This window comes from Gymnoscopelus microlampas (genome assembly GCF_963454915.1).
Source record: "Gymnoscopelus microlampas genome assembly, chromosome: 12".
Lineage (NCBI taxonomy): Eukaryota > Metazoa > Chordata > Actinopteri > Myctophiformes > Myctophidae > Gymnoscopelus > Gymnoscopelus microlampas.
In genome coordinates, this window is record NC_139949.1 from 23,217,598 (window position 1) to 23,235,762 (window position 18,165).

General features: G+C 39.0%; 1 protein-coding gene across 1 annotated transcript; it reads right to left on the minus strand.

The window, feature by feature from the left end:
- Positions 1-1,267: 1,267 nt before the first annotated feature.
- On the minus strand, positions 1,268-10,063 carry zpld1a (zona pellucida-like domain containing 1a; the record flags this gene model as incomplete). Its single annotated transcript, XM_084073612.1, has 10 exons — positions 9,952-10,063; positions 9,023-9,243; positions 7,866-8,047; positions 7,075-7,147; positions 6,365-6,462; positions 4,106-4,186; positions 3,828-3,999; positions 3,032-3,131; positions 2,192-2,221; positions 1,268-1,446 (listed from the first exon to the last, which is right to left on the minus strand). The coding sequence occupies exons 1-10, from the start codon at positions 10,055-10,057 to the stop codon at positions 1,268-1,270; spliced, it is 1,242 nt and encodes a 413-aa protein (XP_083929738.1). The 5' UTR covers positions 10,058-10,063.
- Between the last annotated feature and the right edge of the window lie 8,102 nt (positions 10,064-18,165).

Sequence of the window (18,165 nt, forward strand, 5' to 3'; positions counted from 1 at the left end):
GGTCAAAGAAAATACAGCCGCAATCCTATACAGCAAGATTTGGAATGGAAAGTCATTTTCAATCAATCAATCAATCAATCAATCAATCAATCAATCAATCAATTAGAAACACAGCACTGGGCATGTTTAATCAAGTAAAAGTGCAATATTTGCAATATGCACAATATGCTTTGTACATCATTTAAGAATAGTGTATCAATGACATTTTATGAAAAATATATATAGTGACAGTAACACAGTGTGCCATTACAGGCAGAACATATACAATTGTAACCTGACTAACCATTATCTATTTCCAAACTGTATATACCATATAAAGTGACCTACAAGTATTTAAATTAATTGATTAATCATTATACTACCCTTCTACTGAGTAGTCTCATTAATAAATTAAAGATTTATCTCAATTAGAATACCAATATAGTTTTTTTATGTTAAGTTTAACAATATAGTTGTTAAAGTTGTCGCTTAGGGCGAGGACATCCTTAAGCATAATGCTCTTAGGCTTTTTACAACTTGACATCCATGCCTTGGGCTGTTTGTTACCATGGTCAATCAAACCCCAATAATCAAACAAAATATTGTATGAAGATTCTATTCTGCTCTAGATCTGTTTGTTACCATGGTTAATCAAACCCCAATAATCAAACAAAATATTGTAGGAAGATTCTATTCTGCTCTAGATCTGTTGGTATAACACCACTGAAGGGCTTGTGCTTACATCTCAACCCCTAAATAAGAAGTCTGAGTTTGACCAGTTCATTATACACTATGTGTTTCTTGTAATTGATCCTACACCCTGCATTTGAGAGCTGAGGTATTGAATTAAGTTGTACAACAATCTGGTCTGTCACATCATCATGGTTGGAGCAAAACGACCAAAAATAATCACAGTACAATACACGTAATTATTCCACCTCTGGACCTACACTAATGCACATTGTACAAAGCTGTCAACGTTAACTAATTCAAATCGTAGGCTTTTTGTCTGCTTTTAAATCAATACACATGCACAAATGTCACGTATCGCCATGTTCTCTCCTTTGCTAGGTATTGTCCATACAGTCATGGAGTGGAGTCGTGCCTGATTTATACTTAGTCTTACAACGGTGTCATGCGCCGTAAATGGCCCACGTACAAGCTCACGACACGTCACGAATGCGACGCATTGTGAGCTTGTACATCTGCTATTTTTTTGCTGTGCTGCAACACCGTCATACAATGGGGCATAAATCTGGCTTCAGTAACGTGCTTGTGAGGCGGTGGGTCAGTTGAAGGCCGGGTTACGGACCCCTGAGAGGGTGCTGGAGGAGGCTGCACTCTTGCCTTTGAGGAGGGTGAGGGAGAAGATGAAGAAGCACACGCTCATGACAGCCAGGATGATCACGCCCGAGAGGAGTGCACTGGTCACTGTGTTCATGCGAAAGCCCGGAGTGCTCAGCTGGCCTGGAAAGAAAAGAGCATTCGGTTCAAAGAGATACTGTCCTTGAATACACAGTATTGTTAATTTAACTCAGAGAGAGTGCACAGTAAATTGTATATTTACATTAGAGGTTTCTCACCTCTTATACAAGAACACACAGTCGAAGAAATTACACACACACAAACAGACATATTCAGTAAACTATTTGTAATAATATATAAACTAAAAACTAGAAAAGGGCACGCCTCAGGGGACATATCTCCGCCAGGCTGGGTTGCATAACCAGGACTGTGTATGTCATGGTTTGCAGCCATCAGGACACGAGGAACCTGGCAAGGGGATTGTCCGCCATATATAAGAAAAATTTCACATTTTGGCGCCACTATAACGATAACTGCTTTTGGAGGTTCTCATCATGGGATTCCAATTTGGGGTTGATTGCTATGCTGTAGTTGTAGAATGGTGGCAATCAGTTAGGCAGAAATGGGCATGACCTACGGTTGAAGAGACCAAAACACAAAGCTGCATGGTATAGCGCCACCATGAGGCCGATTAGAAACAAATTAAGTTGGAGTGACTTCCTTGGTATACTGGGAGTGTGCATGCAAGGTGTGATGCCGACACAAAGACACAGCACAGATACACAGACATACAGTATAGGCCTACACGAACAGGGGCAAAAACATAATCTCCTCCTGGCCTGGTGGCCTGGAGATAACAAGTTTACAGTATAATGACGTTTTAATAGGATGTCATTAAAATGCTTACCCAGTTGTGAATTGTTGGTTGGTGTGTCGTCTGTAAAAGACAGTAAGGTCATTTATGTATACAACAATACCGAATATTATATCAAGTTCATCCCAGTACACAGTAACAGGATGCCCATAGGCATAAGCTAAACAGTGTCTATCACAGTCAGCTGAGGACACTTTCACCATCACCCCTTCAGTTTTACCGTACATGATCAAAGCCTTATATTCTATACAATCGGATATTATACCTCATAAAAGTTCACCCAAAACAAACTATAATGAGCTGAGCAGCACTGTATGAGTAATACAGTATACATTTCCACAGTTTAAAGGTTAAAGGAGGGACCATGACAGATCACTGCGCTGTCAAGTTTCAGGTTTCAGTTCAAAGAATCGCATCTCAGACAGAATCTGTGCTGAGAGATTTATGACAGTAACCGGAGGAGCTGCTCTGGTTAGTGTTATGGTGTGAGGAAGATAGGGAAATGCATCCAGTGTAAACAAAAAAAGAATATCGTCGTTGTCGGGCAGAAACCTTGTACCTCCATATTTCAACTTTTTATGTCCCCCCCCCACCTTAAACTAATGCCCTACTTCGCCATACTACAGTGTCACTCAAAAGTAGCCGGAATGCGAGATGTTGTGAGCTTGTAGATCGGCTACTTTTGCAATTTTTAAAAATGTTTTTCAAGTGAAAGTGGTTATGTCCATCTGTGGGTTTTATAAATATTGAACCAGTGAAAGGTATTAACAAGAGCTTGTGACTAAATAATAACTACATTGGATCTATCCAGTAACAGTTTTGGAAATAAAAGGTTTCCACCCGACAACGACGCTATATGTTATGGAACCATACCACTCCGTGTGATTATAGGCCCAGCAGTAATGACAGCATTTCCAGACGCAGACGTTGTTTCCTGCTCTGGGATGTCTCTTCTTTTCCTGCTACCACAGATCTGTGGAGAAAGTAGAGATTTACATAACATGTGTGTTTGTAGGCTCCTCCTAGAATGAAACCTATAAGAGATTTACATAACATGTGTGTACTGTATGTAGGCTACTCCTAGAATGAAACGTATATATCATGCACAGCAGGTTTTGTGTTTTTCCACTTCAACAGACGCTGATGTCGGCTTGAGAACGAGCAAGAAAATATACCGACTGCTCAATAAAAATGGATGTTTATATTGACTCATTCTGTCTTTTTGAGATAGCACACACATGTAATACATAATCCTGGAGTACAATATTTTATTAAATCTGTCTCCATGCCTTTGTAACTTGTACATTTAATTTCACAGTAATTAGTGACTGATTACTTTGTGTTGAGAGGCAAATTGGATATCAATAAACAACATGTAATTGTGTAATATGGTTCTGTAGAGGCAATTTAATAATGACAATATTGCCGTAAAAAGGACAATAGAGACGAGTTCATTTTGACTGCCATCAGTGCTGCTTGGTTAAATCTGCTGATTTCAGTTGACAGTGACATTGGAACCAGTTTATACTTTGTTGTACAATGGTGTCACAGTCACACTCATCAAAAATAACTATACATTTTCCAGGTAAAATCATGATGCATCATTGTACACTGAAGTAAAAATTGGCCTTCATAGGTACCCACAAATCTGATGATAATTAGGTCTCACCGGCATGAGCAATGGACAATCATCAGCTCGGCACAGCTTGGTGACACAGTGCAGAAAGACGGTGGACATCTTCTGGTTTTTGTGTTTGACAAAGCGGAATACTTCAAAGGCGAATCGTCCCATTTGGCTCTTGCCATTCTCAAAGACAGTAGTCTGTGGGTCTTTTTCACAGCTACCTCAGGACAGAAAAATACACACATATGATCAGAAAGCAAATCCACAAAACCTAAAAAAAAAAATCATACAAACTCAAAGATATTTCTCAAACGTTTGGTTACCTAAAGAAAAGGTCATATCGGAGGTCATCGGTTGGGTTTCCAGAGGGAGTGGTGTAGCAGTAGTCCATGAGCACATTCCATCTATTTGATACAAAAAAAGCCAGATTTCAGGGTCACTAAAGTAGGTGCAATCGTATGAAGTGTTTACACCCTGCTGCTGTGTCGATCCACCCACACAATGCAGAAAACACTCAAGTCTTGGCTACCATTAAAGCAGGGTCAAGTAAGTCTAAGTCTGCATGGCCACAACAAGTCAAAAGTAATTTGATGACAAAAACGTTACTGCACAATTAGGCCTTAGGCCTGCACAATATACATTTCTGTACAATATACTGTACAATACTGTATGTATTTCAGTATTGTGTGTCCTGGTGTGTATTGCAGTTTGGTGTAATTAAAATCCCACACATCTCACATGAAAAAGAACAGAAACAGTGAATTTTGCAGGAAGGGGGGTGGGGGTCACTAAGGTTGTCTGATGTAAGACCAGGCCTGGCGTGGTTTCAGTGTCAAAACCACAGCCCTGCCCACAGTGTATCATCAGCAACAGAACACAATTACAGAACACAGTCGGGTCATGACATAAGATGGAATTATTATGTCACATGAACCTTCACCTATGTTTTGGATGCCAAAGCTGAGAATGATTTGGCATCACACCATGATATTATTCCTCACAGATGATCAAAACTCTAAATTGACTTCAGTTTTACGTCCGTACTGTATATCAGTGTTAATTTTGACAGCAAATTCTGATTTAGTCTTAATCTTTTGAATAACACACCGTTTAGTTTTAGTCCTATTTTAGTCATCTGAAATTGTTTAGGCTTAGTCTAGTCTTAGTCAACTAAGAAATATTGGTCTTTTAGTCTTATTGTCTCAGTCAACAAAATGAACACTGCTGTATATGGAACCTAGCCAAATAATCTAGGCCATTGGTATCATTCTTCATATCTGCATTCTGTCAAAGAATGCGTCATCTTACTGTCCTACTTATTGCTTTACTTAGTGCAGAAATAGCACACTGAGTTTGTAGGATGGGCTGCTCCCTATTGATTCTATTTCCTGCCACTTACAATCTTATTTGTCTCCCCTTCTGTTACTCTGCAAAGGAAACATGTTTTTATTACACGTAGCAATTATAAATACAAGTCTTGTGCTTAGTATACTGTAACACTTTAATGAAGGAGACTCCAATCGAAGGCATAGATAAAATTACTATAAAAGACCAAGCTGGCCCGGACCGCTGGCGTAGCGGTCCAGGCACTTAGGCTCAGCATAGCCTGACAGCGTGTCGCGGGTTCGAGTCCCGTTCCCGACGGCCTTTGCTGCATGTCACTCCCCATCTCTCTATCCCCATTTCCTGTCCGGTCAATAAAGGCATAAAAGCCCAAGAATAAAAATATTGGAGAAAAAAAAGTGAATTCCCCAGACGGGGTTGGGGGGGGGGCAGGGGAACCTACTGCTGAGACTAGAAGTAGCATGTAAAAACTACACAGACGGCACTGTTTCCCAAACGATGGGTCGGGACCCATTTTGGGTCCGTGAGCCAATTCTTTGGGGTCGAAACTAAATATGTTTCAAAACAAGTTTTTTAAAGTTAAAAAAAAAAAAAAAAAAAAATCTGAAAACAAAAGAATATCATACATAAAAAAGAAGGTGAAACAAAAATTCCATGAATGTTTTAAATGAATAGTGAACACAGCAGATCTACAAGCTACAAGAGCTTGTATTTTCACTATTAAATAGGGCTTAACAGGTTCATTCATAATGTAGTTTTGTAAGTTTGGGTCCCAGTGAGAAATTTCTCTTTTGGGTCTCGAGTTAAAAAGTTTGGGAACCGCTGAACTACAGAACCTTATACGCAGGATGCTTGGCCTCAATTTGTAATTCTGTACCACAGATACATTGATTGTCTTGCCTTGGGATTCCCTTTGACATTATTGATCTTGTCACTGTGCGCGCTATTGCTTTTTTCACCTGTGTAATTGAATGACCTATATGTGATGGACATGGTGTAACTCTGATGCTTGATGTCAAGCTTTATCTGTTTGAAACGTTGGTGATTCATAATAAAATGCTGTTACATATTAGTGTGTGACTCCTTTACGTTTTGTAATGGTATAACATATTTGCATAAAACTGGGAAAACTGAAACTTACCACTTGACACTGTGTAGAGAGGCTGTGCCAAAACATCACATTTTGATGATTACACTCAGATTCCACTCAAATCACTCAGATTCAATAGTTTGCATACCTTCGATCCAGGTTGGAGGCTTTTACAGCTGCAAACACCCTTGTCTTCAGTGTGAGGCCTGCCATGGGTATGGACAGCTGCTGAACGTACGACGAGTCCTACGGTATGCAAACACATAACAAATGCAGTTACAGCATTATGTCTCCAGATTTCTGATTTAGACCATTTACAGTATTTAATCAAAAAGTGTCCGATAATTTTCAGTGGAGCTTGAAATGAATAATGATTTTCAGCTATTAACCACTTATTCTGGGGGGAACATTCGCCAAAAATAGCCGATCTGCAAGCTTACAATGCATTGCAACATGACACGTTGTGAGCTTGTAGATCGGCTGTTTTTGGCAAAGTGTAGATGGGGAAAAAAGGGAGGACCCAGTACAAAGCCAACTCAGGTCAACTTGACTAATTATAGAGGGTTTAAGTGGTTAATGCAGTCAGGCCAAGTCAAAGACTTCTACTTCTCCAGCCTTGTAATGTAAATTCCACTACAAGACTGTACATTCCAAATTGATTTCCTAATGTTACAAAATGTAGATGCTAACAGACTACTTCTCCTACAATTTGTATATTTTTCGTAGTTTTGTATGCAGTTTCCTAGTTTCAAATCATCTTATCCAGGAAATAATAAATAGATGAGATGATTATAACCCTAGTAATATGAATGTAGATTGAACTTTCAGTTCAGTAATATGTATGTAATATGAACTTACATTGTAAAGCAGTAGATTCAGTGTGCTGACAAAAGTACCATTGCTGTCCTTCACTGAGATTGCAGCAGCCGACCTATATTAATACAAAATAAAAAATGGCAGACTTCCTAAACTTTATTTCACTGCATAGTCGGAGTAAAAAGCCCTGAACAGGGCTCCCTCGTAAAAGAGATCATGATCTCAATGGGATTTTCACCTGTATAAATAAAGTTCACATCATTTTCTTTTAATATAATAATATCTACCATTTTAAGATGCATTAGCAACATGTTTGAGACATAATCAATAAGTCCCCTATTGAGTACAACTAACCATATTCTTGAGAGTCATATATATTGAATTGCCCAAAGTACCCTAAATTAATTTTATCCCCAGACATCTAGTAGACTTTTTATTGTTTAATTCAAAAAATATATCACATTCACCATGAATTTTGTCTGGGTCAGGACTGTTCACCAATTATAATTTGATATTTATAATATATAATACATAACAAAAGAATACAGAAACTTGGATATGATATTATAAATGATAAAACATCTGCATTATATGCTAGCATTATATTTGTCCAAACTATATTTGACATGCTGTATATACATCTCAAAAATTAATCTGAGCCAGTTTGAGAAGAGTTTGGCCTAAGGTTCCTGAAACTCCATAAATGAGGTTGCACATGCACGGTCAATATATTCTAAGCCCTCTCCCCCTTTGCTTCAATTAGATCATCACAGATCAAAAAGAGCACTCAATAAACCCTGTAAAGCAAACTCAAGTTTGACAAAATGACTTACGAGGCAAGCTGTGTATTGTTAACCAGGTACTCCAGAGGGTAGCTACAGCTGAACTTGTAAAGCAGACCGGGCAGGTAGCTGATAATGGTGGGAGGATCTGGCGTATCGATGTACCCCGACACATTCCCTATCTGCACCAGTGACAGGTTCCCATAAGCGTTAGGTCCATGACCGGAGGAGACCTGCAACAAAAAACATCAGTGTGAGCAATACTCATCCCATCTCAGCCAATCACGGCTATTATTTGATCCTTGTCAGACAGAATGAGGGTCGATAACATCACTCAAACTATTGAGTATACTAATGCACCTTCCTAATCCTCAATTCAATCCCCTCTTATCTGAGCATCGAACTTCCACACACAAACCATCCTGCTCCGTCCAACTCCTCACTCATCACAAAATAGGGGGAAGAAAAACAAAACATTTGCTAAAGGGCTCATTAAGCTCTCCCTTTTCTTAAAAAGAGAAAAACGAAAAGTAATGTTCCAAGAGCAGACAATCACCATGATTGTTTCCCACATCCACTTGTCACCATCAAAGTATGCACACAGTGAAGTAGCCAGTACAAATTACAGTTACAGTTTAGGCATTTAGCAGAAGCTCTTATCCAGAGTGGCTTACAAAGTGCAAGGTTAGAGTAAGAGCCAGGAAGATTTGTCAGTGTCAGATCTTATCTTTGCTGTTGAGAGAGTTGTCTCCTTTTAAAAGCTTTTGGTCTCAAGTCATTTTCCGTGCTTCCTGTGTAAAATATATGACTTTTATAGATATAGTAATCTAATAATCCATGACATAAAAACTTGAATAATTCAAGTGTGTCAATGTCACTAATACTCAACTCAATGTTGCTGTGCAACAAACGATACGTTTTGGTCAAGACAAGTCAGTACTGAGCGCTCGTGTGGTGCAGTGGTAAAGTGTCTGCCCGCCACTGCGGAGGTGGGTTCGAATCCACGGTGGTGCATCCGGCTTTGTCAAACGTCTATACGAAGACAATTGCCCCATGTTCGGGGGAGGGAAGCCGGGTGGGTGATAAATGTCACATATTCCTACAGTACAGCCTCACGGTGGGGTCTCCTCAATGATTAACATACAAGGTTAACACACAAAAAAAAAGAATATTACTCTATTAAATTGCATTTACTCCCTTCTTCGTACCACTAGGGCATTGCCGCAGGTCTCCAGTGATGCCAGGCTGATGCTAAAGAGCACAACCGTGGGGAAGGTGTTATTGTTGATGAAGCCACGACAGTGGGCATCCCCATGGCGACCATTGAGGGCCAGGTCGGTGTCAGTGTAGCCAGAGAAGAGCACCGGGCAGAAGTTGATCTTGAGAGTGACTGTCTGCACACCGCAGTACACGCTGATGTCCCTCTCCGCTGCCACAGACAACACAAACATAATGCACAGGCCATGGGTATCACTGCACACTGTCACATCGCTAAATAAGATACGATTTAAAAAAAGGCAGAGTACCTCAGAGACCTGAGGCCGATTCTACAAATGCCTTCTAAATCAGTAGTTCTCACACTTTCAAGATTTTTCAAAAGTGTTCAAAAATAGCAGATGTGCAAGCTCGCAGCACGGCACGAAGTGACACACTGGGCGCTTTTATATCTGCTATTTTTGAATAGCCAACGCAAAGATCTATCCGGTTATAATGGGTTAATTGCTTTAATTGCTTTAATTTTTATTACATTTTTTGAGCACACAGAAAAAAGTCGAATTAAAACTCAGGAGCATTTCTTCCACAGATGTGGTGAACAATTAACCACATTAACCCATTAAGACCTGAGGCCGATTCTAAATCCTAACAGAAAAATCTATGTTGCTACTGTATATATACAACTAAAAACCGGATTGAATTGGGTTAACCCACACGTCCCTCTTTTGGGCAAATTATAATTATTTTAATTAAGAAATAGTTCAAATAAATCTACAAGCTCACAGCGTGATACGTTGTCAGCTGGTAGATATAAAATATGAAAACGTATTGGACTTTCCTCTTTTAAAGATTATGAAACTTTTTTCATGAATAAATCCCAGGCAGTGATTATAAATAATGTATATAATCCATAGTTCCTCACCAGGGAAGCGACTGTGGAAGTTGGCATCACAGTTGTATCCATTGAACTGAGCTCCAACTGATAGGGCCTTACAAAACAGCAAAAGAATCAAAAATATATGTTCCATTTCAGCACCTGGAAGAGAATAAAGAATTATATCAGTTATGCTTTTAAATACTTCATATTGTAAGTTATACTTCATATAAGTAAGTAAGCCAACATATGGAAATAAAACAAAAAACATTTTTGTAATGCTGTAATAATGTTGCATATTTTTGCATATTCTTTCTAAAAAAATGCTAGTTAGTTTCCCAAAGAAAATGTTTGAAAGCCTCTCCTACAGCATCAAAACAGTAAAATGTCCAAATGAATGACATTTGAATACCAGCAATCACGGCATCAAAGTAACAATAATACATAACAGGCAACTACCGTCATTACTAAAATATAAAGGCTTATCTCCATTTGTGCATCTCATTGTTTTGTGAAAGAACATAATCAGATAATTGTCAATCACAGATGAGATAAGCATTGCAGTTGTGAGGAAACAGTTAAATTAAACGAGTCAATTTGCACTAGAATGATTTCTGGTTACCATCTACAGATGGTGTTGTCCAGGGGCGTGTGAAGGGTAGTTTGAAGCCCCAGCAGCGTTCCTGCTACTCACCCTGGTTCCTGAAAGCCGGCGAGTCAGCCGTTCTCCATATGCTTGGGACTGCCGCAGGTGATGGAATGGTCCGAACAGCATCCCTACCCGGCAACTAGAAACGGGGACTTGGGAGCCGGGGGAAAAAGGGGATCCTACGTATAAGAGATTCATTATTTGAACATGTCAACAAAAAGGGCTGTCCAGAGAGAACATGGGAAAGTCCATCAAATCTGAATGTGTTATACAAATCCTTTCACGTCCGCAGAAACATGAGGAGGTTTTGAAGTTTCCCACTCATATCCTTTCGGCCCAATCTGGCTCTGTCACTGCTCACAAATGGCTTGACGCCGCATGAGGTCCGTGGCGGTGGGGGGGAGAATTATCTTTTCATCGCTCCAGTGGCCCTGGCTTGCTGACTGAGCCATTCCTTTCTCCCCGGCCCGGGGAGTGCAGAGCTCATCATACGGGCCTTTTGGCCCAAAGGATCCACACTTTTCAAGCTTTGTGTGAAGCACACCTCAGTCAGCACAGCAGCAGGCGATCAGCTCGGCCGGGCTCGGCCGGGTGTCCTGACACTCCGCTTTGATATTTACTCACCCTGAACAGGGAGAGTAAAGCAAAAGTGAACTTGAAAGTCAAGTTCATTGACTTTCAGGGGATTAGCTGACCTGTGGTGGCCCATCTTCCATATGGACATTACTATATGGGACAAGATACAGTGACAACGAGTCAGGGAACACACAGGATTTTCTCTTTGAATATGGAACATGAGATAGTGATGGTCTTGCAATGACAGATCAGACCAAACTCTGAATTTAGGTTAAATGGCTAACAAAAGGACCACTTGTTCTGTCCTCTCAACATTTTAAAATTCACCCAATTTGAAATTTAGACAAATGTGTCTTTAGTATCTAACTCCATTAGACACATGGCAAACTTTTGACCCTCAGATCTATACATTTTAAACAACAAACATTAAACATGATTAAACACACTTTAACATTCAACCAACTAGTCTTCAATCTGTCCAGCAAAAGCAATGTTAACTCTCATACCATCTCATGACTTCTTGAAAACAAGTTAAAGGCATATACAGTGGTCTTATGCGAGCAAAGGGAAATTGTAGCCTGAAAGAGGAATGATTTGTCGTCTGTCCTTACCTTGCGTAACTTTCACTTTAAAAATGTTCTTTGTTTGTGGCCTTAATAGGAAATTCATCAATTCTTCAGAAGGTTGTTGGAATTTTCATTTGCTTTAATCTCAAACAGGTACCAAATGATGTTTGCTCGTTTAATCCATCAGCGTATTCATATTTATAAAATATGACTGAAGTTGCGGAGAGGTAGTCTCCTACTAGAAAACGATGACTCTGAGAGCCTGAAGGCACTTTAACGTATTCCTCCTCTGCTCTGATCTTTAACTTGGGAGAGCTGGTTGAGGGTCGAGTGCAGAGAATGCAGGGAATCAGGCTCTTATTTTTTAAGGATTAAGCTAATCAGGGATGATTTGTAATAGTAAGACTGTAGATCAATCCTTTAATATCCCACATTTCAGCACATACCGATACCCATCTAGAGTGCTCCATTCATTCATTTTTCACAATTCCATCTCCCTATATGCCTAACGATTAGATTATGGGGTCTCAACTTCCATACAAGGTAACCACAGAGGTCAAAGCCCCCATTTTGTAGGTTTTCATCACCTTACAAACCCAGAAAGATTGACAATGTCAATCTATTCCCTATCCCATTCTGGCCAGGACACTGAGTGCTGTGTATGATAAGCACATACATGCACTTGCTATTTGTGGTGTGTACATTGTAGGTTATGTTATGTTTGTTATAAGAGAACCATGGAGCTATAGCACTCACTGCAAATGCATGCTTTGAGGGCCATGAAAAGATAGGTGAAAGAGGGCATGGGATCAAATTACCATTTGACAAAAACAAGCTTCTGCTGACAACTTCCTAACAGACAACTTCAGTAGTTTATTCACCGGTCTTGAAGTTTTAGAAAACATTTAAGCTGTCAGTTGCCATTGTGTTCATTTTCACTACAACAACAGATAGCTAAGCTTCCGAACCACTTTAAGTTGTTGAAGCAGTCGTTGGGCATCTTACTTTGCACTGAATAGGGGTCAAAGGTTTAGAAAATTCCAAGGGCACTTGGACGAAAGGAACCCATCGCGGCCCATATATATTGTCCCAGGGCCCAGAATTACAAACAGCTCCTCTGATTCTGAGAAAGGAAATCAGTGGCTCTTCTCAAGGTTCAACTATATCAAATCCATACTTATCTGTACATTTATGTGAAACATAAGGTGTTTCTCACCTTTTACTTTCTTTGGGTTGCAGGTCTTATGAACCAGATCACACAGTGATCCCAACTAACTAACTGGGGTGATCCCAACTTATCAAATATGTGACGTCCCCTGGCGTCACTTGTCGACGGCACTGATGCCCTCTCTAGAGTCTCTATTTCAATCAACTTATATAGAAATCCCAGGGCCTAAAAAATGTATACGTCCACGGTAGTACAATACAGAAATACCAAGGCATCATATTGATATACGTAAAAATACCACAGCATCATATTTAGACGTTGTGCAGTCAGTGAACCGGAGGGCTGAACCTATGGGGCTGAATGAACCTATCTCTCCTCAGTCACTATCTCTGACTGCAGTAAAACAAAAAAGAAAAACAGAAGGGGGAAACATTTTACTGACTCAATATACATAATAATTGTTTACCAGCCTCATTTTATTTCAAATTTTAACCATGCATCTTATTTATATACTTGAACATTGCACCTTATTTATATACTTGAACATTGCACCTTATTTATATACTTGAACAGTGCACCTTCTGTATGATATGTAAATTATACTTTAAACTGCAAATGTTGGGAGTTTGTACGACAAAGAATTTCACCCACTTTTTTACACCTGTAAACCTGTTACTTTATAGCACAATAATGTTTCAATTTACAATTTAGGAATAGCAGGCAATTACAATAAGCAAGGTAAACACATACATCAAATGCAGAGAGACAGTGTAGTGCCTCAGTAATCTAGGTCTAGGATCATATAGGTAAACCAAGAACCAGCTTCAGTCTAAACAATATAATATAAAAAAGTATAATCTGTACATTGAAACACTAGAAACTATAAGATGCCAGGTAAACAATTGAACCTAGCATCTGTCTAAATAACATGCTATCTAAATCACATTTTAACCTTTGCATAAGACTGTATAGTCGTCAAGGCTATATGTCAGGTTTTCTCTCTATTTATTTTACTATTTACCCTGTCGTTGACTATGGTTCATGCAACTTACTTTGTGATTCACTCTGGATAAAAGCGTCTACTAAATGCTTAAATTGTAGTTGTTCCCTTCAGACATATTATCATATTATTATATTATGACATGTAAACAAAAGATACTGTATAACAACTATTCAAGTCACTCTTACTTGCCAAATGACATTTTAGTAGGAAAGCTTGTATAATTTTATTTTGTAGGTCAAGTGTGTCAACAGGATTTGGCTGAACTGATTTCATTGATGAGAAGACAAAGAATCACTCACGTTTTTCTTTTTCTTTTTTAAACCTGATATTGGCTCAAGCTATGATAAAACTAGCGATCATATCCCTCAGCAGAATAAGATCTGAGCACCCTTTATCTACAGTGAAATCAATCTTGACTGGGTGGCTGGTGAATGACCCCTCTATAGTATTTTGAATGGCACACAAATAATTTCATGTCTTTGAGTAAATGAAAAGGCATGTCTCTCGGCTTTTGTTGGATAAAATGTCATCAACCTGGCATGCTTACAAGTCCCCAAGTCTGTGCATCCCTCCCTGTGTCCCTCAGAGAGTATCCCCGTATAAGCTTTTCCTCTCTGTCGACATAGTCATTATATACATGACAAACGTATTCTTCAGAGTAGGATGTATTTTCCACCAATAGCAACACAGGAATATCGTTGCTGTCGGGCAGAAACCTCTAATCTCCATATCTTAACTTCTTGTGTTTTTTCGTAAATGAATGGCCTATATTTTATCATACTACAGCGTCACACAAAAGTATCAAAAGTAGCAGATCTGTGAGCTCGAAACGCAGCACGGAGCGATGCGTTTTGAGCTTGAAGATCTGCTACTTTTGCAATTTTGGGATTTGAATCCTGAAAAGTAACAGTTTTGGAGACGATATTATTGCTGCTGTAAAGAGAAACGGTGGTGTTGTTTCTAACCTTGCCACAGACAGTACGCCTGCTAGTTTCTAAATTGTCTCGCAGAAATCTTGTACTGAATCTCCATATTTTCTTTTTCTTATCTTTTTGTGTTTTCTTTTCTTAAATTAATGTGTTGCACAAAACTATAGCAAAACTAGCCGCACACATTTTTTGCCTATGATGACATTCCCAAAAGTTGAAAATGGTTAAGTCTGTCTGTGGTTGGTTAAGTAATAAATACTTAAAGGGATATTTAATTTTCAAACATGCATTGAAAGTGAAATATCCATTTAACCAACAAAAAGTATTTACAAGAGCTTGAGTAAATAATAACTACATTGTAGGTGGTTATTGAAACAGATATTTTTTTCCCCATTTTGTGAAAAGCAATGGTTTTGTACAGGCACTCATAACTTGCTTACACTGTTCTGCCAAATTCTTTGAGACAGGAATATAAAGGCCAGAATACTATAGCTACTGTAGGGGTTCTGGTTTCATCAAATCAATTTTTCAACACATCCAAGATTTTAAGTTGTACTTAGGTCATACAGAAAGTTTAACTATTCTAAGAAAAAAGGATAAGGCCAAGATATGGATTGAAAATGCTTGAGAGAAAGGTTATTGGCCATAGAATGCTGTCTTCTTCCATCAGACAGTTGTTTCCCATCTCCTCCCTTCATTCTCTAATACCGCTGCCAGAATATTATTCCATAATTCACCTCCATCATGACTACTCTATGGTGTCTCCAACACGCCGGCTGCAATATGTTCAAAACTCCACTGCCAGGATCTTTAAAGCCTGGAGGCACATCACTCCCAGTCTGCAGCAGCATCAATGGCTACCTGGAAAATACAGAATCCTCTTCAATATTCTCCTCCGCACCTATAAATCACTACATGGCTTAGCTCCAGCCTACTTAGACAATCTGCTCCACGATTACACCCCTGCATGTTGTTCGGTCAGTTGTCCCTGTAGTATTATTATCATTATTTTTAGCACTGTATTTGCAGCATACTTGAATCAAGGTTACATTTTTTTAATGATCAGACATACTGAATTGTTAAAAAGGTGAGGGATATGCTTTGTGATATGCTGTCACAAGCAAAATAATTTATGAAAAGAGAGGGAGAAAGAGATGGAGAGGGAGAAAGAGAGAGAGAGAGAGAGAGAGAGAGAGAGAGAGAGAGAGAGAGAGAGAGAGAGAGAGAGAGAGAGAGAGAGAGAGAGAGAGAGAGAGAGAGAGAGAGAGAGTTTACAGCAGTTTACAGCAGCAATCCTTACAGCCTCTGAGGAAAGCCTGAAGGTTAATGATTTATTCACACATGAATGGAATGTGCAAATGCACACACAAATCCTCACTAACACAGCATTTTACAGGGGAAACAGAACAAGCAGGTGAGGCATCCAAACGCAGCCAGGTGTATTTATGCTGTGGTGTTTGCCAGTGGTTCCCCAAGGACCCCCACATTGATATATATTTGGCCGCCGACCCCCATCTGAAAACATTTTGTGTCACAGACCCCCAGAAGAGAAGATATTTTCAAAATGTTACAAAAATAGCCGTGTAGCAGCACATTGTGAGCATGTACAGCGCGGTTATTTATTTTTGAATAGCCTTAGCATAAAATAGAGTTAAAGTGGTTAAACTGATTTTGATGACATTAACAAAATTAACAAACAACAAATAACATTTACTGGGGACCCCCTAGAACCCCTTCAAGGACCCCTGCAGGTCCCCAGACCCCACTTTGAGAACCACTGTTTGCAAATGAGAAGTGCCTGTGAGACACAGAGGGTGGGCTTTACTCCTGAACTTGTTTTGTGATGTCGACTTAATTTTGATTACAATCCTTACAGCAGCCATACACATTTAAAGGTGCGTTCAAATACAACATTTTTAAATACAATCTTATAAATTAATATATAAATTAATCATATATAAATTAATATAAAGATATAAATTCTGTAGATGTTGTATGTTATGTAATGTATAATTACCATACGATAGTTAGTCATTATATTAACTGTTCGTAGACTGTACATAATATAGGCAACTTATACCCACTGTGGTATGCTTTCTTATACTGTAAATATATCAGCCTCATATCCACAGTCAATAGTATGTACATATCCATTCAGGTGTTAGATGTATGTTTATACTTACTGGTCATAGATTGTACATTAGACTTATGCTTATATTAATTTATAGTATATACATGTCAATCAAGTCACACAAAGTGTACATGGCTAGGGTCATAATCTATTTATTGTTGTCTCCGCCAGGCCGAAGGCATGGTGGAGAGTATGTTTTCGTTTGATTTCCTTTGGTTCCACCGAGCTAACATTGGTCAAGCTTCACGTGACACGTGACAATATGTTGAAAGGGTGTGCTTTGATTGGCTAGCGAGACGCATGACGAAATACATACCTATAAAGGTGAGTCACTTCGAAACATTGCATTGCATGTTTCGAAGTGACATCAGTGCCATCAGCCAAGCTAACATTTAGTCAGGAGATATTAGCAGAAAAAGTTCCAATCTTGGAATAAATTCCTTACCAAAAATCCTCACCAATGTGGGTCTGCTGGCGGAGACTTGTGCTCCGAGGAGCACATTTTCTAGTATTGTATTTAATTTTAGGTTTTCTAAAATATTTTACTTCATTTAAAAAAATTAAGACATTTAAGAGCCAATACTGCACATTCATTCTGGACAATGGCGTATTTTAATACACCATTTAATACACCGAAATTAATTACCCGATAACACTATGACAATTGACAGAAAATAGCCTCACACAAATGCCTTTGTGTGACAAATTAAGCATGTTGAGTTTGTCTTTGTCCGCATATAGCCTATAGTCTGTAGCATAGTTAATAGTCTAGAGCATGGTTAGTAGACTTTTAGACACCAATAGCCACTGTGAGTATTGATAATGACGATGATAATGTTCTGAAGATATACAGTATTTTGTAGAGAGATTGTCAAGTTGCAGATTGGCACTTGCAAGAGACAAGATTGCGTAACTTGTCCTGTTTCTTAGTTTACATTTTCTTTTTCAGCACAGCAGTCCTTCACATCATGCAGTGGAGAGCTGCCCTGTGCAACTTCAGTCCTCAGTTGTCAGCAAATAAGCTGCTCTACTCTAAACATAGTGGAGTGGAGTGGATAGAGATTCTCACTCAAAGCAATCTCACAAGCCCACGGCTATCCTTAGGCTACTGGCCCTGGCTATATCCAGATACAATAATTATTATGTAAATATCCAGGAAATTCTGCTGAATTGCTATGGTCATACAGTACCACTCCAAATAGCCAGAAATTACTTTGGTTTGTACTACTTCTATACCCCC